Raw genomic sequence first — 23,596 nt, forward strand, 5'->3', positions numbered from 1 at the left:
AAGAAATATTCATTTTTTTGTTTCTTACTTTTATACTGTCACTTTTGATCTCTCATTTCCCCCTCAACGAGTCCCCTTTATTTCTTGTAAGGCTGGTTTAGTCATGAACTCCTTTAGTTTTTGTTTGGGAAACTCTTTATTTCCCCTTTTATTCTGAATGATAGTCTTTCAGGATAAAGTTTCTTGGATACAGCTTCTTCTCATTCCACTCTTTGAATATATCATGCCACTCCCTTCTGTCTTGGAAAGTTTCTGCTAAAAAATCTCTTGCTAGCCTCATGGGTTTTCTACTTTAGGTTACTGTCTTCTTTTGTCTTGCTGCTGTTAAGATTTTTTCTTTATCACTGTGTTTTGTCAGTTTAATTACAATATGTCTTGGTGAGGATCTGCTTCTGTTGATTTTGATGGGAGTTCTCTGTGCCCCCTTGATTTGGATGTCTGTTTCCATCTCCAGATTAGGTAAGTTTTCAGCTATTATTTCTTCAAACAAATTTTCTGCCTCCTTTTCTTCTTTCTTCTTGTAGGACGCCTGTAATACGAATGTTGTTACATTTCCTAAATCTATTCTCATTTTGTATATTTCTTTTTACTCTCCTGTGATCAACTTGATTACTTTCCATTCTGTCTTCTAGGTCATTAATTCATTCTTCTGCTTCTTTTAGACTGCTGTTCATCACATTAAGTGTGTTTCTCATTCCATTTATTGAGCCCTTTATCTATACTATTTTATTCCTTATTTCTGTATTAAGGGTCTCACTGATGTCTTCTATTCTTTTCTCAAGTTGAGTGAGTATCCTTATGATCATTGCTTTAAATACTCCATCAGGCATGTTATATCTGTTTCACTTGATATTTGGCTATGGCCTTTTCCTGTTCTTGCATTTGGGATAATTTCTCTGTCTACTCATTTTGTCTAAGTCTCTGTGCATGTTACTGTGTGTTAGGAAACTCAGCTATGTCTCCTGTTCTTGAGGGTAATGACCTTCTGAAGAATCGGTCCTGTAGTGCTCTGCTATCTAGTGTTCCCTGTTCCCCAGGGCCTGGTGCTTCTAGGGGTGTCTCCATTGTGTGTTGTGTGTTCTCTGCTGTATTGTTTTTACCACTTTATCCATTAGGCCAGTCATCTACAGAAGCTGTCTTTGCCTGTTGTGGAAGTGTTTGGTTCCTGGCCTGAATGTGACATGTTTTACTAGATGTGCTCTGGTATGTTTGTGAACTAAGATCTATCACCAGCACTGCTGGAAGGGATGATCCACAATACTTTCAAGTAGGGAGGCACAGTGTGAGCATGAGTTTGGGTCTTCTGGGGGAGGAGGGCTGGCTATGAGGGACTGAAGCTAGTCCCATGACTGGGAGGGGCAGTGCCACCAGACTGGGGGCGGTGGGTGTCGGTGCTTGGTATAAACAAAGGTAGGTAGGAAGTGTCACTGCTGTGCTGGTTCCCTTAGGTGGCTCTGCATTTATGTTAGTGGGGGGGAAGGAGGGAAGGCAAATGGTATAGGCCCTTTCTTTGTTGTTAGAGAAGTCTCCCAGTGAACACTGTCTCTCTGGGATGCAGACTGAGAAGGGTGAATAGCCTCTCCACTCTGCCCCAGATGCTCTTCAGATCACTCTTTCCATGCTCTATGTTCATGGGTTGTTTGCCTTCTCTTTAAGATCAACACACTGTCCTCCAGGCTACATCTCAGCTAAGCTCACTGACCTTTAAAACTCCAGGCTTTAAGCCCCACTGGTTGCCATAAGTTACAAAATTTGGTCCTTCTCACATTCCAAGTCAGTTGTTATGGGGATTCATTTTCCCTTATGCTTGCCTGTGTGTTAGTATCCTTCTCTGTGACTGCAGCTCCCTCCCTAGAACAGCAGCTTTCTCTCCCAAACTGTGTCTCCACACTATCTACCTTCTTTGATATGCCTTCTACTCTGCCTTTAATTTGTGAAATTTGCCTTGTCAATCTTGAAGTCAATTTCTGGGTTTTTTAGTATCATTTGATATTTATCTAATTGCATTCATGGGAAAGGTGAGTCTATGGTCCTCCTACTCTGTTGCTGTCTTTCAGCTTAGTTAACTCATTTTATAATTCTATTTTTCCACTTAATAAATCATGGATATTTTTCTAAGCCATTAACTGTTCTTTTCAAAATGAGTTTTAATGACTAAATGGCATTCTTTCATCTCACTATTCCACAATTATTTTTTAAACCTTATTATGATAAAATTCTAGAAGTGGAATTACTAGACCCGTGGCTTAAATACATTCTCAGAATTCTTCAATATATTGCCAAGTTTTTCATGATTGGCCATTATGCCAATATTTTTTCTAGGAAGTCCTTTTACTCTTAACTTTTTGGTGTTATGTTGATTAGTTGCTACTCTCATTAACATGGAGTTGTGTGAACAATTAGTTACTCTTTTTGGTGGGTGGGTGTGTGTATTTTAGTTACTGGAAAATTCTTTATTTTGCCAAGCATTTTTATGGATTTTTATATTTAAGTTTTGAAACAGAGGTAACAGTGTAGGGCTAACCAATCTAATTAGTAAAAGAAATTAATCTAATGTGCTTTAAGAAAATTTGAAATAGGGACCATGTATCCACAGCCAATATTTGAGTTGTAGTTGGATTTTGTTTATTGTAAAATCCAGGAGTCTTTATTTTTTAAAAGTAGATATTTAACAATTATTGTTTGGTAACTGACATGTATATTTTGTCTTCTGTCATGAGCTATTATATACCTTCTATGTGTATGCTGGTTTAAAATTTTTTCTTTTCATTCTCCTTATGACACTCTTTTCTGGAATTATTCTATCTCCTACTTTACTATATTTCTACTTTCTTGGATGTATATGTTTGTTGATTGTTTTCTAGTAGCTTGTAAACCATTGAGTTTAGTTTAAATTATTACTCCAAATATTGACTATTTTTAGTGTATGTTAAATCCTTTTAAGTAAATGTTAGTGATGATACTAATTTTGAATGTACTTCTTAACTATGGGAACCGTATCTATTTAAGTATATGTAGTACTTTGCTTAATTCTATGACCTTTTGATTTTTAGCTACTTAGGAAATGCAATATTTTGATTATTGGGTTATAAATTATAAACTTTCATAGAAAAATGTAATATAAGCAAACACAAAGAGGCACATAATATTTTCATGTATTTTCAGAGAATATCCATGTAAAATAATTCATAAATATTTACTGACAATACACTCATGTTCTTCTATTTCTCAAAAATATCAGATTAATCAGAAGTATATGTGATAATTAACATCCAATCATTTTTGTCTTTTAAAAAGCACCTTAGTACAGAAGTACCTAAGTTCATTGGGTCCATATAATATATTTCAGAGCTGAAAGATTTATGTTCCCAACATGACCTTAAAATTCTGTTATGCATCATAAGTTTTATTACTATGCTAACAGCAATTTTAGTTTATTATTCTGTAGAATATATGTAATATTCAGGGATAGTTTTTTCCTTGAAGTTTGGAAGGTAAATGGTTGTTAAGCATTGTTATTTGGTTAGCTTCAAATATTGTTGTGTTTTGTTTTGTTTTCCTAAGAAAAGATTAATGGAACTTTTTAAAAGGTTGTTTAACATAAAGGGTAAGTTTATTATACTCCCTGGCTTATTGCACAGTAATGATTGTGTCAGATCCTATATAAAGCCATGCAGTTCTTTTAAATAGTTTAACACAAAGAATATGATACATCTAAACTATACTGTAGTTCATTAATAATTTGTGAGATTAAAAAGAGGGTATAGGGGAAAATTCTCAACTTGGCTCAATAGTGTAAAACTTCCCTTCTAATTACTAATAATTTGTTGTTTTAAAATAATTTTTTAATAAATAGAAATCAGTCCCACAGAGTTATTCAAAAAATAGTGCCTATGCTTTTATACTTTTCCCATTATATATGCACTTATATTCTGTGTTCAAGAGTCATTGAATACAAATATGCAAAATAAATAAGTATAATCTATTGTAGTTTTATTCAAGTCAGAAATACACACATGGCACATGTCAGTTAATGCAGAAAAATCTCAGTTTGAAGCCTTTGAACTGGCTGACGATCATTAGTTTTACCTGTAAGATTTTGATGTCAAGTTTTGACCTACCAGCAACCATTCCCATTGAAATGTAGTCCTGGGTAGAGTTGTAGCTTGTTTTTGTGTTTTGTTTTTTTTTTTTGGGGGGGGGCAGGGAGAGAGAAAGAAAGAGAGCATACATGGGGGAGAGGCAGAAAGAGAAGGAGACAGAGGAGCTAAAACGGGTTCTGCACTGATAGCAGAGGGCCTGATGCAGGGCTTGAACCCAGGAACTGTGAGATCATGACCTGAGCTGAAGTCAGATACTTAATCAACTGAGCCACCCAGGTGCCTCTAGAGATAGTTTTAACTGAATTGTGAAGGTCTACGTATTTTGAAAAAAACAAGTCAAAATAGATATTTTTGTGAAGTGTCAAACAACATATGGACCAGAACATAAACTAAGAAGATATGTACAGAATCATCTTCTTACTTTGGAATAATCTCTACAAATTTATTTTACACATTACATGTCTATATAAGAAAGCACTCGTCTCCAGATTTCTGCTTGAAGATTATGCTTCTGCCCACACTGGCACTGCACCAAGCCTTTTCTTGTCATAGCTGCCAGAACTTCTCCATTAACAAATCCAGTAGATATTGGGCTGTCTTTATTTTATTGGGCCTTCAGCAGCATTTGATGTGCTCACTTTCTCCTTTGTTAATCATTTTCTTCTTTAACCTGTACAGAATATCCGGGAGGTTTCTTCTGCCAATTTGTCTTAACATGTAGAGTTTGAATATTCATTTATTTCATACTTCATGTTTGCAAGAATTACCAATTCCTAATTTTAATATACTTAAATATTATACCTTTTACCTAAAGTAGAAAGTTAATCAGAATCGGGGCTATAGACTTCATCAGTAATTAGAGCAAAGGTAATTTGACTGGATCAGTAAGTAGTCCTTTTTATCGGAAAGTCCTTTTCTATTAAAGGATAGCTTCTAAGCAGCCTCGGCACTATTTCACCTGGTCATTTCACTCTCTCTTCTGGTATAGACACATTTTCTTGATAACGTTTTCCTCTCCTCTTCCCTCTGTCTTGAAACACACACACATACAGACAGAGCATCTCCCAGTTCTAAACCTGAGTCTTCATCCTAACTTAAAGTCTTGTGCACTAGCATAATGCTGGCTGAGTCATCTGATGTTTGCAATTAAGTCATCTGATATTTTTGTGTTCAGCTAAGTCATTATGAAAGTTCTAAAATAAGATTAGTTTAGGAGATTGCTCAAAGTGTATATATCTCTCAATAATGTGTGATATTTAGAATACTGATTTAGGAAGTAGTAAGTCTCAGAAGCATTAGCAGAAGCATTCAGGATTGGTTTAGAATTCAAGCCTTCTATTATTCATTTACATTCAGCAAATATAGAGAACCCACTCTGATCCTGGTGTTGTATCCCCTCGTACTAGGGATGCAGTGATGGACAAAACAAAGAGCCTTCCCTCACAGAGAATACAAGCTACTTAAATTTAGTTCAGAGACTTCATATGGGCCAATAGGACTTTTCAGATACTTGTGGTGTTGACTTTTCTGTTTTCTCTCTAAATTTAAGAAGTCAATCCCCTCGTCCATAAAACCAGGATGAGATGATTTATTCTACCATACAGAAATGAAATTAAATATAGTTTGTGAGATTATTTTTAAGTTTTCTATATTTTGCAAGGTATTTTATTTAAAGTATTCTATATTTGCAAGGTATTCATGTATTGTTGAACATAAGAGAATAATTAAGATGAATATTTACATCTTTTTTGTAGAAATCCTATTCAAAGATGATATTTACACTATGTTACTCATTTTTAAGGGAAAATCTCAACTTTTTATAACAATTAAGACTTTCAGACATTCAGAAGATAGACTCTAAGAAATTTTAATCTTCATATGACAATGTTTTATGGGAAGAATTATTCCTTCTTAATGGAAATTATCATTTTTCCTATAATATTTTGATCCTGTTAATAGGACAAATGCACCAAAAGTAATAAATTTATTTATAAAACTTACTTAGTCTCAGCAGTTGTCTTCCAGCCATGCCATTGAGTTCGTACTTTTTTTTTTTTATTAAATATCTTTGTAGTGCTAATAAAAAAGTTTTATGTTTGCCCAAAGTGAAATAGAAATGTATCTGCACATGATACATTTTGCTTCTTGTTTTATTCTCTGAAAGTAGTTATCATTTAAATGCAGAGCCTTCACTTTTCTGCTGCAAAAACAGATTTATGTTATTAACTACATGCCTAGCAGCAGAATTCAGGGCACTAATTTTCTAAGTTTATGTCAGTATATTGACTCAAAGTGAATATTTAAGTGGTTCTGAGGAAAATATCACATTAGAATAAGAAGGTCCCTTTAACAAGCTTTTCGTTGATTGAGAATATCAGATACTTATGACTTAAAAATTAAGCCATTACAACGTTACATAATGAGATGCCTATGTACGTTCAACTTTAGTTTATTTGGATTATGCATGGTAAGAGGTAGAATGTTTGGAACAAATCAGAGATTCACCAAATGAAGGCTTGTCTTCATTCTCAGCTCTTCTATTTTTATCAATCTTAGAATGCTGTTGAAGGTTTTCTCCCCTTGTTTCCCTTTCTCGTTTAAATTTGGTTCAATTTTGAGGAATAATTATTTATAGCCACATACTACAAAACACTTGGTAACAAGTTATACCTGGAAACTGAGAATATTAGATTTATCATGGTTTTATTGTTATTTCTTTGTTTTACTTTGTCCTTTCTTTAGATTATTTTTTACTTTTAGAAAAAATCTGAATAATAGGCTATCTCATTTATTTATGAATTAATCAAATGGCAATGTAATGGTAGCTAATCTAAAAAGGCATTTGCTCTTTTGGATTGTATATCTTTGAAATAATATTCTGTTATATTCTAACTTCTTTGTATATATTTTGTCTGTATATTTATCAAAACTGCATTTTAAAGAAATAAATCAAGAAAAAATATTTTTCACCACATATTTATCTCCCTTTTAGCTTATGGCTGGGATGTGTTACAAATGGGGGCAGATATAAGCTTAAGACTTATTAATTTGATATTAGAGTGCTTAGTAGTATTATAGTAAATGATTTTTTTAAAGGCAGAGAGAAAGAGAAGAACAATTTCACATATATACAAAAAAGTACTTATTCATTGAGGAAGCACAGGTAAAGGTGAAACCCAAATTATTTTATTTTTTTTTAATGTTTACTTATTTATTTTGACAGAGAGAGAGAGAGAGAGGGGGAGGTTAGAAAACATAACCACCAGTGGGGGAGTGGCAGAGAGGCTGTTAGCCTGGAGCCCAGTGCAGGGTTCAATCCCAGGAGAGATGCGTGAGATCAGGACCTGTGCAGAAATCAAGAGTCAGATGCTAAATTGACTGAGCCACACAAGTGTCCCCCCAAATTATTATTATTTTTAATATTTTATTCTGAGAGAGAGAGAGAGAGAGAGAGAGAGAGAGAGAGAGGGAGGGGCAGAGAGAGAGGGAGACACAGAATCTGAAGCAGGCTCCAGGCTCTGAGCTGTCAGCACAGAGCCCAATGCGGGGCTCGAATCCACAAACCGTGAGATCATGACCCAAGCCAAAGTTGGACGCTTAACCGACTGAGCCACCCAGGTGCCCCCCAAATTTATTTTTTTATAGCTATCTCACTCTTCAATGTTGTTAGAGTGCTACCTTCCCTAGTCACAACTATCAGCATATTTAACTTTGTTTCTTACTAATTTGTTTTTCTTTTTGCCAAAAAGCAGACCAGCCCTGAAGCTGGTTAGGGTCCTAAGGTATCTAGGATATGATTTTCCCCCTCCCTTTTCTGTCTGGAGATACAGTAGTGAGCATGGTAGTATGAGGGTAATTCTCTTCTTTTGCTACAAGTTTTCTTGAACTGTGATTTTTGAGTAAGTAATCAGGACTTACTACTGCTATTTGAAATTACAATTAGCTTACAGCCCTTTCTGTGCTGAGTAACAGACTATCTGCTTTTATTTTTAAAATTTAACAGTTATTTTTGAAATAAATGTTTATATTCCTGATGAATTCCAAAGATTTTTCAGAGAGAAGAAGGTATAAATTTGAAAGATTTACATTAGCAGCTTAGATGTTTGGGTCAATTTGCCAGCAAATTGTCTGAACATTCTTGCCTAGAAAGAAGGCTATTTGATTGCTTTATTTTGTTCTCTGAAAAAAGAAAGAAATCTGATTCCACAATGACTGCTAGTTGCTTTAAGAATTAATTTTCTTGTTCTAATTTTCTGTGCCCAAAAGGAATCCAGCTTTTTGGCCTAGTTTATTTAGCTTGCTATGGAAACAAAAATTCTCTGTGTGTGGGTGGGGATGGGTTTTTAGAGAACCTCAGGCATAAAAGGATTAAGTACTGTTCATAGCTGTTTGTACTTCCTGTCACTTCTAAGAAACATTCACTTTAAATGAGGCTGCCCAAGAGATCCATCAGTGAAGAAATATTCTTAGGTGCTGTAAAGCACTAAGCTGTATGCACAAACTTTTGGTAAATGTAACCCTCTACTAAGTTTTTCCAGTGTGTAAAAGTTCCTGCTCCTATTTAAAACAAGCACATGCATAACATTCTCTAGTGTAAAATATTTAGATGTACATAATCTTTATACCTATAGAAATTGCACTATGAAATAATCAAACCTATCATTAGTTCTGCAATTGAAATTAAATTGATTAATTCTGTCAACTATATGCTTTTACATAATAGGAACTTAACTGAAAATATTTTAACTCCTCCATCTTATGTTGTTTAGTTTTCTATATTTTCATGTAAGACTTAAAATACTGCGGTATAAAAAAATTCACTGGTAGGGCACCTGGGTGACTCAGTTGAATTATCAGTGGCTTCAGGTCATGATCTCACAGTTCCAGAGTTTGAGGCTTGCATCAGGCTCTCTGCTGTCAGGGCAGAGCCCACTTCACATCCTGTGTCTCCCTATATCTCTCTGTCCCTCCCCTGCTCTCTCTCTCTCTCTCTCTCTCTCTCTCTCTCTCTCTCAAAAATAAATAAACACTAAAAAAACACAATTCACTGATAATATTATTTATAGTAGATCAAAACTCAAGTTATGTATTAAAAGATAAACTGAAGCATATTAACATTTCTAAATGTGTATTTGAATAAGCATTAATTTGAAATCAAGCAGTGTCAAACCAAAAGTGATTAAGGGTCATTCTGCTAATAGGAGCTAGGGAAAAGGCTGTTATAGAGCAGAGCAGAAGTCAAAGGAAAGCGAGGAAATTATTTTATTGCCTGTAGCTTAAGTGTGTGCCTTATTTGGGAAAGCCTTGGTTGACTCCTTATGATTTGTTGTTCATAGGTTTTGATTTCTTAACCTTGGAGCATTTATAGGAATTTACTATAGTTTAGGTTTCAGTTTGATTAAGTAGTCTGCAAAAGCATTAGAGCCACCTTGGTCTAATGGTATCCTTGTTTAATTACCTTGATACATGCTCCTGCAGAGTAGAATATCTTGCAAATTGTATTTGCTCCTACTGCCTGGATTAATAGAAAAGAGAGAGCTTGTCATATGGCCATTTTATGAGTCCTTTTTTTTTTAGATCAAGGAGTGGATATATGAATTATATGTAATGAATAGTAAAAGCTTTGCAACTTGAAGTTTCATCTTGCTCAGTGAAAGCTTTTGGTTAAGAATCAGTTGTCCTCTGAAGGGTTGTCAGGAAGTATGTCTCAGGATCCATGACTATTTGTTCTAAGAATGTTAATGTTGGGTATGGTATGGTGAAGTCCATGTGGCCACTGGGGGAAACAAGAACTAGACTTGGAAAAACAAAGTTTATTATATTCATCGGACTCAGTAAAGGAGTAACCACATGCCACACAGGGCCAGAGGGGAAGTGACAAGTTTTGGTCAAGTGGCAGAAGATGGGGTGAGGGAAAAGCCTGAGCCAGAGCCTTTATTGGGTTTTCTGTGGGAAAGGCAAGGTAGGGCAGGGTAAACAGTTTAGGATTAGCTGGTTAGTATAATTCTGCGGGCTTTAGACTATAGAAGTGCTCTCTAGTTGCCTGGCATCTATCAAGCTCTGGGATAATTTAGGGCAGGGGAAATATTAGTTTGGTACCATAGTTAAAAAAGAAAGTAGCTGGGGCTATAAACTCTAGTTTGGTTGCTTTCATATGCAAATGAACATAATTTCAAATGCAAAGGCCCAGGCCCCTTTGCTGTCTCTAAGAATTGGCTAGACCTGGGAGGGGTAGTCTCTCCCAGGCCAGTAAGAATGCCATCAAAACAAAAATACGGAAAATAAAATTAGAAAGCTTGGTTTCTGTTATGCCCAGAATTCATGATCCCCAAAGACCGCCAGGGAGCCGAGTCCGTGTAAAAGCAAAAGAGCCTTTATTCAAGCTAGCTCGAGCTCAATCCCCTACCTGCACCGACACAGCGGTGAGATACCAGGGAGAGAGAGCCAGTTTCAAAAGGACAAAGGTTTTATTGGGGCCTAGGGGCATTTGGTGAGGTAATGGCTGTGGCCTCAGCTGATTGGCTGGGGAAGGGTCCGAGTCCTGTTAGGCAGGTGAGCTGGGGATTACTCAAGGGGAGGATGAGTGGTCAAGGTGAAGGACACAGAACAAGATGGAGTCGGCCGGTTTAGGCCCACCCTTTCAGTTTCAGTCCTTGGTCCATGCGACACTGGGCAAGGACTAATTCCTAGGTATTGGGTTCCTTATCTGTAATATAAAAATGAAAATATTTGTTTTGCTTTACTGGATTGATGTGAAACAAATGTAAACATTTGTAAAAAATAAAATTGTAAAAAAGCTTTGATAAATATAAATTCAATATACAAATAGTTTCCCCTAGGAATTAGTGAATCCAAGATACCCTTGAAGTTTTTAAAAGAGAGAACCCTTTGGTTTACAACTGATTCTTGCTTAACCAAAATTCACTGAGCAGAATGAATACTCCCAAGTTAAAAAAACTTTTCCACTCATCATTTTGTAAGTTATCCATCTACTTCTTGATCCAAAGAAAGGGCTTTTAAAACTAACATTAAGAGAGAAACTTTCTGTTCTACTAGTCCAGGCCATAAGAACAGATAGAATTTGCAAGATACTTTACTTTGCAGAAGCACTTATGGTTTAATTTTTGTGGTACTGAGCTCTTTTCTATATTATATATTAGTAAACGGTTTTATATATTGGTATTTCAAGTCCTATATGAAAATATTTTTACAAACAGCATGAGATTAAGGAGTCATAATATTTTGGGTTATCTATTATGTAAAAGCAAACAGCTGACAGAATTGACCAAATAATAACAGAATTAGTAACAGGTTTGATACATATTTTCATCTTGTAATTTCTACAATTTCCAGGTATGTGTACATCTAAATATTTCACAGCTGTAGAATAAATTGTGTGTTTGCTTTAAATAGGGGCAAAAACTTCTACCCGTTGAACATATGTGGTACAGTTACAATTGCTAATAAGTGTATGTATGTAGATTAATCTTATATATTAATTGCTATTCATTCTTCTTGAAAGAAGACGTGAAGCCATCTGAGCAAGGAATTCTGGGGTCTTCCCTACAGTGTGGTACAGAAGGAAAGTGTAGGATCTGATGAGGGAGCATAAGACCAACTGACAGGCTGCAAACACTACCACCCCCCCCACCCCCGCCATCCCCCCCCCCCCCACAAGTTAGGATTTGTGTGATATTCCTAGGGCATTCCTGGCTGCCCAGGAACAAAGGGAAGGGGAAACAACAAATGGTTAACTGATAGAGATCATAGTCCTGCAGGTCCTGAGTCTCCATCTATTTACAAATATCTTAGTAAATCAGTAAATCACAAGAAAAAGGCAATCCTATCAAATAGCCTAATCTCCAGAAACCTATAGACTCCTTTTCCTGGAGCCCCAAGATCACCCCTTCATAGTGATGTGGGAAACAAAGGCAGAAAGAAATGGCAGATAGAAGTAAATTTTCTTATAACCTGCAGCCCATTGACAAATACTTGAGGCTGGGAGAGTAAAACTTTTCTGCAGGAACTCCCTTCTTACTTAATGCTAATGCTTTGCTGGAGGGAAAACCTTAGCTTGACAATAGCTAGGCCTCCAGTATCCTGGGAGTCTTCTTTAGCATATGAAAATCTCATTGGAAACTTCTCCTGGACTTTACCTCCCCCAACTCCACAGTCTATAATCATGGTCCCAGGGCAGCTGTTTTCTGCCCACAAGTCCTGTCCCCGTGCTTTAATTAAATCACCTTTTTGCACCAAAGATGTCTTCAAGAATTCTTTCTTGGCTGTCGGCTCTGGACCCCATGAACTCCACCATCAACCCAAAAACTTCAGAAAGTTATAAAGCACAAACCGTGTTTATAATCAGACACAAATATCCTTAGTTTCTCTGCAATAAGAAGCCAAAAAGCAGATAAATCTTATGTTTAGTAATCAATGCTTTAGCACTCCATTCTATTTAGAAAAGGCCTAGATGTCCAACGAGTTCAATCCCAATTATCATGAAGGCAAAATTTTAAAGTTTCAGATTACCAAAGACTGAAAGGTATCTTAACAATTACCCATGAAAATTTTGCAACAGAATTAACCATCATTTAAGTTGCCTTTTTTGCTAACAAATTGCAACAGAGACAACACAAGCTTATTTGACTTTTCAGCAAACCTGGATAAGAATAATAAGAGTTTCATGTTTAATGGTGATAGGTCTATCTTAGACCAACAAACTTAAATTAGCTTAAACACCAAAATGTTCCACCTGCATCCATTTAAAAAACAATCTGTTCCCTATGGTCAGTTCTTACCTGGGATCCCGGTGGGGAAATCTGAAATGGGCAGTCCAAGTGGGTGCTCTTCCCTCCTTGACACAGAGGGTGGGAGAAGGAACCAATGAGGAGGCAGAGGATGGTATAGAATCAGTTAGGTAGGCCACACCCTAGGTGATGCAGAAACAGTAGGAGGCAGAAGAGGTGAGATGCCACCAGGAGTTGAGAAAGAAGGTTCCCAGTCTTACATCTCCTCAGCTCAGACAGGAGCTGACACCATATTTGCATTCCTTTCCACCAACAAGTGGGAATGTGCAGTCCATGTCAGACCAGAGAAGACAGAATTTTCCCGAAACAAAGGGAGTTTCAGCAGCTGTTCTGCTTGGTAATATTCCTTAAAGTCCCTGTCCTGGGGTAGACTAACCACAGGTGGCTCCCATTAGAGCCATTAACCAGGAAATGAATGAGGGAGAAGCCCCCACATCTATTAGAGGGACAGAGAGAGAGTCAGATAACCATTTATTTTGCCCCTTTCCTTTGTTCTTGGGCAGCCAGAAGTGCTTGAGGAATATCACACATATCTTATCTGGGGGGAGGGGCATGTTTGCAGCCTGTCAGCTGGCCTTATGCTCCCTCATCAGGATCTAAGTTCTTTTAAAGAACTGAATGACTTCTTGTTGGGGTCCATCCTCCAGTGGGTATATTGTGCCACTGGTATGTTCAACCTGAGTTGATTGGAAGGCCAAAATTGGCAGCTTTTTGTAACAGGAGAGGAGCACAGCTTGGACTTGAGGGCTGGGATGCTGTCTATATGTGCATATGTGAAGACTTTCATGGTATGGGAAAGAGCTAGAGTCAGGGAAGGAATTAGAAGTGGGATTGGTTAAAGTTAAGGCCCATCTATGGAGAGATACCAGTGTAGATAACATACAATGTTATATTACTTTCAAGTGTACAGTAATGATTCCATAGTTCCGTGTATTTCTCAGTGCTCATCAAGATTAAGTTTACTCTTGATCTCTATCAACTATTTCATCCATCACCCTACCAATCTCCCCTCTGGTAACCATCAGTTAAGAGCTCGCTTTTTGATTTGTCTTTTTTCCCCTCCCCCCTTTTGTTCATTTGTTTTGTTAAGTTCCACAAATGAGTGGAATATGGCATTTTTCTTTCTCTGATGTCCCTATTTCATTTAGCATTATACCTTATACATCCATCCCTGTGTTGCCAATGGCAAGATTTCATTATTTTTTATGGCTGAATATTTCATTGTATATACCATATCTTCTTTATCCATTTAGCTATAGATGGGCATTTGGTCTGCTTCCTTAGTTTGGCTGTTGTAAATAATGCATAGGGATGCAGGGGGCATCTGGATGGCTCAGTTAAGTGTCTGACTTTAGCTCAGGTCATGATCTCACAGCTAGTGGGTTCGAGCCCCCTCATTGGGCTCTGTGCTGACAGCTCAGAGCCTGGAACGTTCTTCGGATTCTGTGTCTCCCTCTCTGCCCCTCCCCTGCTCATGCTCTGTCTCTGTCTCTCTCTCTCTCTCAAAAATAAACATTAAAAAAAAATAATAATGAATAGGGATGCATATAATCCTTCGAATTAGTGTTTTCAAATTCTTAGGGTAAATACCCAGTAGAGCAATTACTGGGTCACAGAGTAGTTTTATTTTTATTTATTATTATTATTTTTTAATTTATTTTGAGAGAGAGAGGGAGAGCACTTGTGCATGCATGCGTACACTCAGGTGAGGGGCAGAAAGAGAGAGAGAGAGAGAGAGAGAGAGAGAGAGAGAGAGAATCCCAAGCAGGCTCCATGCTGGCAGCACGGGACTCGACTCATGAACTGGGAGATCATGACCTGAGCCGAAATTAAGAGTCGAATGCTTGACCGACTGAGCCACCCAGTCGTCCCTATTTTTAACTTTTTGAGGAACTTTCTTACTGTTTTCCACAGCGGCTCCACCAGTTTGCATTCCAGTAGTGCACAAGGGTTTCCCTTTTCTCCACCTCCTCACCAACACTTGTTTCTTGTGTTTTTGACTTTAGCCATTCTGACACATGTGAGGTGATAGCTTATTGTAGTTTTGATTTGCATTCCCCTCATGATGAGTGATCTTGAGCATGTGTCTGTTGGCCATGTGTATGTCTTCTTTGGAGAAATGTCTGTTCATGTCTTCTGCCCTTTTTTAACTGGATTATTTGTTTGTTTACTTTCTGATGTTGAGATGTATACTTTTTTTTTTTTATGTATTTTGGATACTAACCCTTTATTGGATATGTCATTTGTAAATATCTTCTCCTATTCAGTAGGTTGTCTTTTAGTTTTGTTGGTTGTTTCCTTTGCTGTCCAGAAGCTTTTTATTTTGATGTAATCCCAAAAGTTAGTTTTTTCAAAAGCCAAGTATTTTAAATTTGAACTTGGCCTTCCATGTTTTTGTGAAGGTATCTTTGCAATGTAGGCAAAGAGAATATACTTAGAATTTGATATGATTTAAAGAATTATTTATCATTTTAACATATTTAGACGCATGCTATATGAGCCCTTATACTACCATTCTTACTATGGGCCCCACAGTTTTAGAGGTCTTACTTAAGACTTGAAAATTATAACAAAAAGATTATGTAACTACATACATGCAAATATAGTTATGTGTAAATGCAGTATTTCTGAAGGCTATATTATGATTAAATTGTCATACCATTTCTATATCTGCTAATGTTTATATTTTTTAGTAAACTTCATAATCTTTTAGGTATACCAATATTGAATTTATATTCTAGTTTTAGTTAGATTCAGATTTAAATATCTAATTTCAATTACTTTGAATGTTTTAGATAAGATAGAATTTAGCAATTGATCTGTTCTAACTAATTTGGTACTCAAATCTAATTCTGACTTTTTTTTTTAATAAAAGAAAGAAAAAACACTAATGACCATCAAATATCACAAATTCAGCTAAGAAAATGAGGTACCATTTTGTTAAGAATCTTTATGCAGTGTCTTTGAGAAGAACCACGTTTCTCATTATCCATGTATATTTTGTCATTTCCTTATCCCTTGGTTCAGCTCAGTTTTAATTCAGTAAAAGTATGTTACATTCTTCTCATTCTTGACCTTTCTTTCCATCTAAGTATTTCCCCCACACCCAACACATTTTAAATAAAGATATAAAATGATTTCAGAATTTATTTTTGTCACAAGAGGCAATTTTTGACATTTTAGTTAAATTTCATATTTTAGGAGTAGTTGTGATGACCATGATTAATACTTTTTATTAATATGAAGAGATACAGTGTGAAGGTTTTAAGACGTAATTATTTAAACAGAATTCATTGAGAATATAGCCCTGTCATTCTATATGGAAAAGTTCAGGATGCGGTATAGACATGCATTTCCTGAGAAACAAAATCAGTTCTTATTAGAAATTATCTAAAATAAGAATAATCATTTGTTGAGTACCCTCAGAGGCTCTCCAATGGGTGAAATGCTTGGAGTTTTAGATACTGCTTTTGATATTTCACAAATTTTATTATTTGCATCTTGCTTCACTGCTTATATTCAAAATGGTTACTTTGCTTATTCAATAAGCTATAACAGGGGCACCTGGATGTCTCAGTCGGTTGAGTATCTGACTTTGGCTCAGGTCATGATCTCATGGTTCATGAGTTCAAGCACCACATCAGGCTTGCTGCTGTCAGCCAGTCACTGCAGAGCCCACTTCAGATCCTCTGTCCCCCTCTTTCTACCCCTCCCCCACTTGCAGACTACAAAAAAAATAAATATTTTTTAAAAATGAGCTATGATAATGCTGGTTTGCCTTAAATTCAAATGTAAGAATTACATAAGACCCATGATTGCTAGGATGAAAAACATTTAGATGAGTAATTGCATGTATCTTTATGAGATTATTGGATCACTCCTATGTTTATCAGGGGTGTTTTGCAAAATTATATCCACAGTTCCAAAGGAACTTATTGTTTTTTCTGGATAGTATCCTCTCAATTTAGAGCTAGCAACTTGTAAATGAAATTTCAGATACAGATTATTTTTAAGTTTGCTTGAGAATATAATTCTTTTTTCATGGAAATGTACAGTAGATATTGAAGACATTTAAGTGTCATAACTATCCTGTAGACTGAAGAAAGTAGTCAATCTGTTAGAAACTACTAATTGAAATTCAACGAATCTTGATTAAGTGACTCTCTACTGCCAATTAGAGTAAGAAACTGCAAACAGAATGTGTTAAATAATCATATTATAAATCACTGAAGTCTGGTATTAAGAAATAAAATACTTATTCATGATAGAAAATAGTTTATTATTTCCAGTATATATTAATAGAAATGAGAAATTATGATAACTAGCATGTTTTTCCAAAAAGGCTATAAAATTAACAGAATGGTTTGTTTTTAATCTATTGAAAGTTATCACTGTTTCTATACAAATAAAATACAATTACAATCTAAATTTATAATGTGCAATTATAAATATTATATGTGTAAATGCGGACGATGCCAACATACTTCAAGGTACTTAGAGATTTTTATTAATTTTTTTAAAAAAGGATCAACAAAGTGTATTTATTTTTGAGACTGAAACAGAGCATGAGTGGGGGAGGGACAGAGAGAGAGGGAGACACAGAATCCAAAGCAGGCTCCAGGCTCTGAATTCACCAGCCACCAGTGGGGCTTGAATTCACCAGCCATGGGATCATGACCTGAGCTGAAGTTGGACGCTCAACTGACTGAGCCAACCAGGCACCCTTCAGAACCTACATTCTTAACCAGAGGTTCATGGTTAAAATCCTGCTGCATTATTGGTTTGAATAGCTTCATTTGTATCCTTTTTATTCATGTTTCTTTGCTAAAACTGAAAATATCAGAAGTAATCATATCTGCTTAACCACTGTGATTTTATAATCACTTAATTTTTTTTTCCTTCTTGCAGTGGGATGCCATCACTGAAATGGATGAACACAATAGGCCCATTCACACGTACCAGGTATGCAATGTAATGGAACCAAACCAAAACAACTGGCTTCGTACAAACTGGATCTCCCGCGACGCAGCTCAGAAAATTTATGTGGAAATGAAGTTTACATTAAGGGATTGTAACAGCATCCCATGGGTTTTGGGGACTTGCAAAGAAACATTTAATCTGTATTATGTGGAATCAGATGAGTCCCATGGAATTAAATTCAAGCCAAGCCAGTATACAAAGATTGACACAATTGCTGCTGATGAAAGTTTTACCCAGATGGATTTGGGTGATCGTATCCTGAAGCTAAACACGGAAATTCGTGAGGTGGGTCCTATAGAAAGGAAAGGATTTTATTTGGCTTTTCAAGATATTGGGGCATGCATTGCCTTGGTCTCTGTCCGTGTTTTCTACAAAAAATGCCCCTTCACTGTTCGTAACTTGGCTATGTTTCCTGACACCATCCCAAGGGTTGATTCTTCTTCTTTGGTTGAAGTAAGGGGCTCTTGTGTGAAGAGTGCAGAAGAGCGTGACACTCCTAAACTATATTGTGGAGCTGATGGAGATTGGCTGGTTCCTCTTGGAAGGTGTATCTGCAGTACAGGATATGAAGAAATTGAAGGTTCTTGTCACGGTAAGAAAGATGCATTCAAATAATTTATCATGCATTTAAATAATGTTTTTAAAAGGTAAATTTATTATACATTTATTTTCAAGTGATAAATTTTTAAATGCTATTACTGGTAGAATTAATTGTGCAAGAAATTATTAACTATAAGATAGTTTCTTATTTTCCTCCTGGAGAGGATATATGAAAATATAAAATAAATTGTATACCATGGCAAGTGTTGCTCCATATTGAATTCGGTAAACCAGTTAAACTATATGAATGGCTGTATTCACCAAATTTTTATAAAGGAAAGCAACATTAATAGCAGCAACAAAAACCAAAAGGGATTCAAAATGAACATTTGCTCAACTTTCAACATTTGCTCAGTGATGACCTATAGAGAATGTGGCATTTAAAGATAGTTTAAAAATAATTCTCTCATGTTTACTGATAGTAATTGTATAGTACATAGAGAAAATGAACTTATATTTAAATAAGTGATAAATTCACATATATGTTACAAAAACATATAGGATAGTTTATGCAGGTGTTGTGTTTGGTGATTGAGTAGTGACTATACTACAGCTTAATTTATCTTTTGAAACCATATAACAAACTACCTTTTAGTTGTAATAATAATATTTCTGTAAGATCTGTCAGGAAATATTAACACAACACAAGGGTAATTAAGTTAAAGCCATACCTTTCACATTGTTATGATAATAAAATACCTGTAATTTTCAAGGTAGAACATTTTTTTTCTTTATATATGAATCATTTTGTAAGGGCTTATTAATCTAATAAATTTATACATTAACAATTTTTACATGAAGATAATATATATCAATTGTGTTTGGATTAAGATCTTATAATCAAAATATAAATATAGAAATAAAATTATTGTAGACAAGTATTAACATAGTGCAGATATTTCCCTCTTGATGGTAGGTGATTTATAAGTTTCTTTTCTGTAGTACCATATTAAATTTAGTGATTTCTTTTTTTGTGGTATATTCATGTTCTTTAAAAAGGATGATAATAAGAAAAAACATACTTGTATGCATGTAAGGGTCATGGGAAATATATGTGTTTTTTAAAAAATTTTTTTAACCTTCTTTATTATTGAGAGACAGAGAGAGACAAACTGTTAGCAGGGGAGGGGCAGAGAGAGAAGGAGACACAGAATCTGAAGCAGGCTCCAGGCTATGAGCTGTCAGCACAGAGCCCGACACCAGGCTCAAACTCACAAACCTAGAGATCATGACCTGAGCCTAAGTCAGACGCTTAACTGACTGAGCCACCCAGGCGCTCCATGTGTGTATTTTTAAAGGTTTTAACTATTTATAAAACACTTGGGTTCTTGAATGTTCAAAAGTTCACTAACTCTAGTCAGTTCTAATGATTTTATTTGGTTGTTTAAAAATATTTGTATAGAATCTGTGGTATATTTTTTATAAAGCATGAACCAGGTTTCCTCCACTATTTAATTATTAAAAGATGTTTCATTGAAGTTTATCAATATAGATTTAATTCCAAATTTTTATTTACCCATAACAAGGATTTACAATGGAATAGTCAGAAATGATTCTTTGAAGGAATTTTATAAACATTTCTATATGTTGGAAAATAAACTAAAGAAAGATTAATGTAGATGAATAATTAGTGGGATTAAGAGGATAATAAGTGCTGAGGATACTGATACTAATCATGTAGTTTTACCACATTTTAAATTAGGTAGAAACTAGTCATTCATTGGTAAAAATAATAAAGATTTTAAAACACGTGAAGAATAATTCCCAGGATTTATGTGATTAGCTTTTATTAAATATTTGTATTTTTGTGGCATTAATCACAGAATAAAAGGTAGTGTCAATTATTGATGACTAGATTTTTTTTTGGTTAATATGTTTGCTCTGTGAATTTCATTCTTATTTATATACCTTAAACTCTTCCAGTTGTTAGATAAGGATGATTTTGGACAAATGATAATCATTATCAGCTTATGTAGAGCTACTGCTAGACTCATCTATTTTTATAGCTTGTTATCTTTATTTTAATTTATTTGATTGTAGAAATGCAAGAGAGTGGGTATAGTACAATGTTCATCATCTTGTAGTGGATGGCAGGAATTGGAAGAATTAAGCTTGAATTCTAAATCCATGGCTTATTAACTTAGAAATCACAGTTGCCTCATCCATAAATAAAGTACTGGTTGTAATCAACTCATGATAAAGTATATAGAGAAATATTAAAAACATGCACATATGCTTGTTCCAATTAAATACAATAAATTGCTATTTAAGAACACAGGGGAAGTCAGAGTGGATGCAGAGACCTCATTTTTAGAGAGAGGTATCTTGTACTACCACCAGTCTCCATTTTATTTTATTTTTATTTATTTATTTATTTATTTTTTAATTTTTTTTTTCAACGTTTATTTATTTTTGGGACAGAGAGAGACAGAGCATGAACGGGGGAGGGGCAGAGAGAGAGGGAGACACAGAATCGGAAACAGGGTTCAGGCTCTGAGCCATCAGCCCAGAGCCCGACGCGGGGCTCAAACTCCCGGACCGCGAGATCGTGACCTGGCTGAAGTCGGACGCTTAACCGACTGCGCCACCCAGGCGCCCCCAGTCTCCATTTTAGAGTATTTATGTAAGTGTCTGTTTTGATGCATTGCATTGCCCTTTTATTTTCTTTGATAATAATTTTTATCAGATTCTATTGCCATCTGTCAACAACTTATTTCACAACCTAATCTTTGAATTACATGTAAACTAAATGGTAAATTAATTGGAACTTATATGAATAAAACCATAGCTCAAGGAAGTATATGGTCACATATATAATGTATATGTATGTGTGTGTGTACATATATATGTGTGTGTGTGTGTGTGTGTGTACATACATACATACATACATACACACACAATTAATTTGAGCTATTAACATTTTTGAGTATTTATCTGTTAATCACTTTTGGTAGGTTGGTAGAGATAAATACTGATAAGGCTTATGTTTTAGTTATCTATTGTTACTGAGAGATAAAACAACCCAAAATGTATTAGCTCAAAACCACACTGATTTATGATTTCTCAGGCCTCAACAGGATAATTCTTTTGCTGTAGGTTAAGCAGAGGTCAGCAGTGCAGCTAAATTCAGCTGTTGAGGTTGACCAGAGCTGGAACGTCTAAGACAACCTCTTATCTTCCAGAGTTCCTTTCCATATGTTGTTCCATCATTTAAGAAACTAGTTTAAGATATTTTACAGTATGGTGGCTACCTTAAGAGGGAATTTTTCACATGGGCAGGTAAAGAGTGGGTATATGAGGGGGTAGTACACAAGGGGGTGAATACCTGGAAATATGTTTATAGGGAGCTGGCAATGTGACAGTATATCACAGTCCACTCTCTGGATTCTCAAGATTAGTGTCTCTCCTTCATGTACACAACCCCACATTCTCCCAAACATTTATTCCATTATGGCATCATGTTGAAGTCCAGAAGAGCACTGTTAAAACCAGCTCCAGACGTAAATGAAGCTTCATAGCTCAAGTTCCTCTTGATCTGGAGAAATAAGAACTAAAAAGATAAATTATCGTTCCTTACACAGAACACATGGGATAGGGACAGGATAATTGTAAAAGATTTTCCCGTTCCTAAAGGCTGGGAACACAGTAGTTACTGGTCCATTGTGATTCTGAGATACAGCTGGATGTTGTCAAGATCTCTTATAATAAGGGAGGGTAATGAATGTTCTTTGATTGGAGCCCAGTTCTGCTCCCTGGGATTGGTTCTCTGTGGTACTTAGTTTCATTCTGTGGTTTCTGGCTCTGCCTTCTGAGTCATCCCGTCCCTCCCTCTCTCCCTCCTTCCTTCCTTCTCTCCCCTGTCTCTGTTTATTTTCATCTTCCTTATTTATAAGAATTATTTATGTGTCTGTTTCACAGGGCTGTCAGATAAAGGAGTATTTTAAAAACATGTGTGTAATTAAGGGTAAGAAATTTATTGCTATGAATGGCCATAGCATTGAGAACCAAGCTCTGCTGATAGTTAAAGGTGGACACTAGTGGTATACTATGGAGTGCTCTGTGTCTTCTCATTTCTGTGAAATAGGAAAGTTTTATTCAACGAGGGTTACAGTAGATCTGGTTGCTTTAGATCTGGAAATCCCTAAAAATATCTTTATCCCTCATTTATAAATCAAGATGCTAAATTACTGAGAACAGAGTTTTATTCCCCAGGGCCACTCAGTAACTAATACCAGACTAAGAACTAAAGCCTAAATATTTTTAAGTCTGGTCTTTGTGTTTTTCCTCCCTAATTTGTTCCTTCTCCCATTCCTCAGTTTTCTCTTTCTTTCTGTTTCTCTTTGATTTCCTCATTCCAGGCATCTATACCCTTAATCCTGATTTAACTTTTCCTGCCTGTCCACCAGTGCAGCGGAGCCCTAAGTTATTATTGATCATTCATTAGGGCTTTTTTTTCCTGTGTTTATATTTTGGAATCTGATATGAACACAGTTAGAACAGTATCTACATATCTATTCTGAAATTCAGGATACTGAATGATGGAAAAATTTATAGGCTTACCTGAACTTTGCTGTTAGATACGATAAACAGGAAAAATTATAATGAGGTTTTAGGGATTCTGATAATTTACTTGAATAGATTTGAGAACTCTTGGTCTGCTATATAACAAAAACATGGTAAGCTGGTTTAAAACAGAATTAATCTGTGTTTACTCATACTATCAATTATTTATGAATGATGTGTATTTATTTGCATTTAAATAACTCATCATTATATTTTATCCTAAAAGTTATACTACTCAATATTTGAACATATGATTCATTTCTCTGTAATATTGTTAAGGCATATCTAGATCCAAATGCTAGGTGCGTAAAGGGGAGAGGTTCTTTTATTCTTGCTATCAATCAAGTTTAAATAGACATAAATATCATATTATGCAGATATGCTAAAATTTAAAACCAAACAGTCATTTAGGTTATTCTGTTATATATAGTAAGCAGTATTTTATTCTCGGCACAAATCTCAACTTATTTTTCATAACTATTTTAATTTTATCTCACAGGTTTATAATTAAAACTATCATACTTAGGCATAGTGGTGTTACAT

At 35.5% G+C, this 23,596-nt stretch overlaps 1 protein-coding gene across 2 annotated transcripts in view; it reads left to right on the forward strand.

Moving 5' to 3' along the window:
• The window catches only part of EPHA6 (EPH receptor A6), an 882,015-nt gene that overhangs the window by 163,997 nt on the left and 694,422 nt on the right, over positions 1 to 23,596 (forward strand). For both annotated transcript variants that reach the window (XM_043593917.1, XM_043593914.1), the window contains one exon: positions 17,819 to 18,482. In XM_043593917.1, coding sequence (XP_043449852.1) covers positions 17,819 to 18,482 — 664 coding nt within the window. The remainder of the gene's footprint in view (positions 1 to 17,818; positions 18,483 to 23,596) is intronic.

The sequence above is a fragment of the Prionailurus bengalensis genome, chromosome C2 (genome assembly GCF_016509475.1).
Source record: "Prionailurus bengalensis isolate Pbe53 chromosome C2, Fcat_Pben_1.1_paternal_pri, whole genome shotgun sequence".
Taxonomy (NCBI): domain Eukaryota; kingdom Metazoa; phylum Chordata; class Mammalia; order Carnivora; family Felidae; genus Prionailurus; species Prionailurus bengalensis.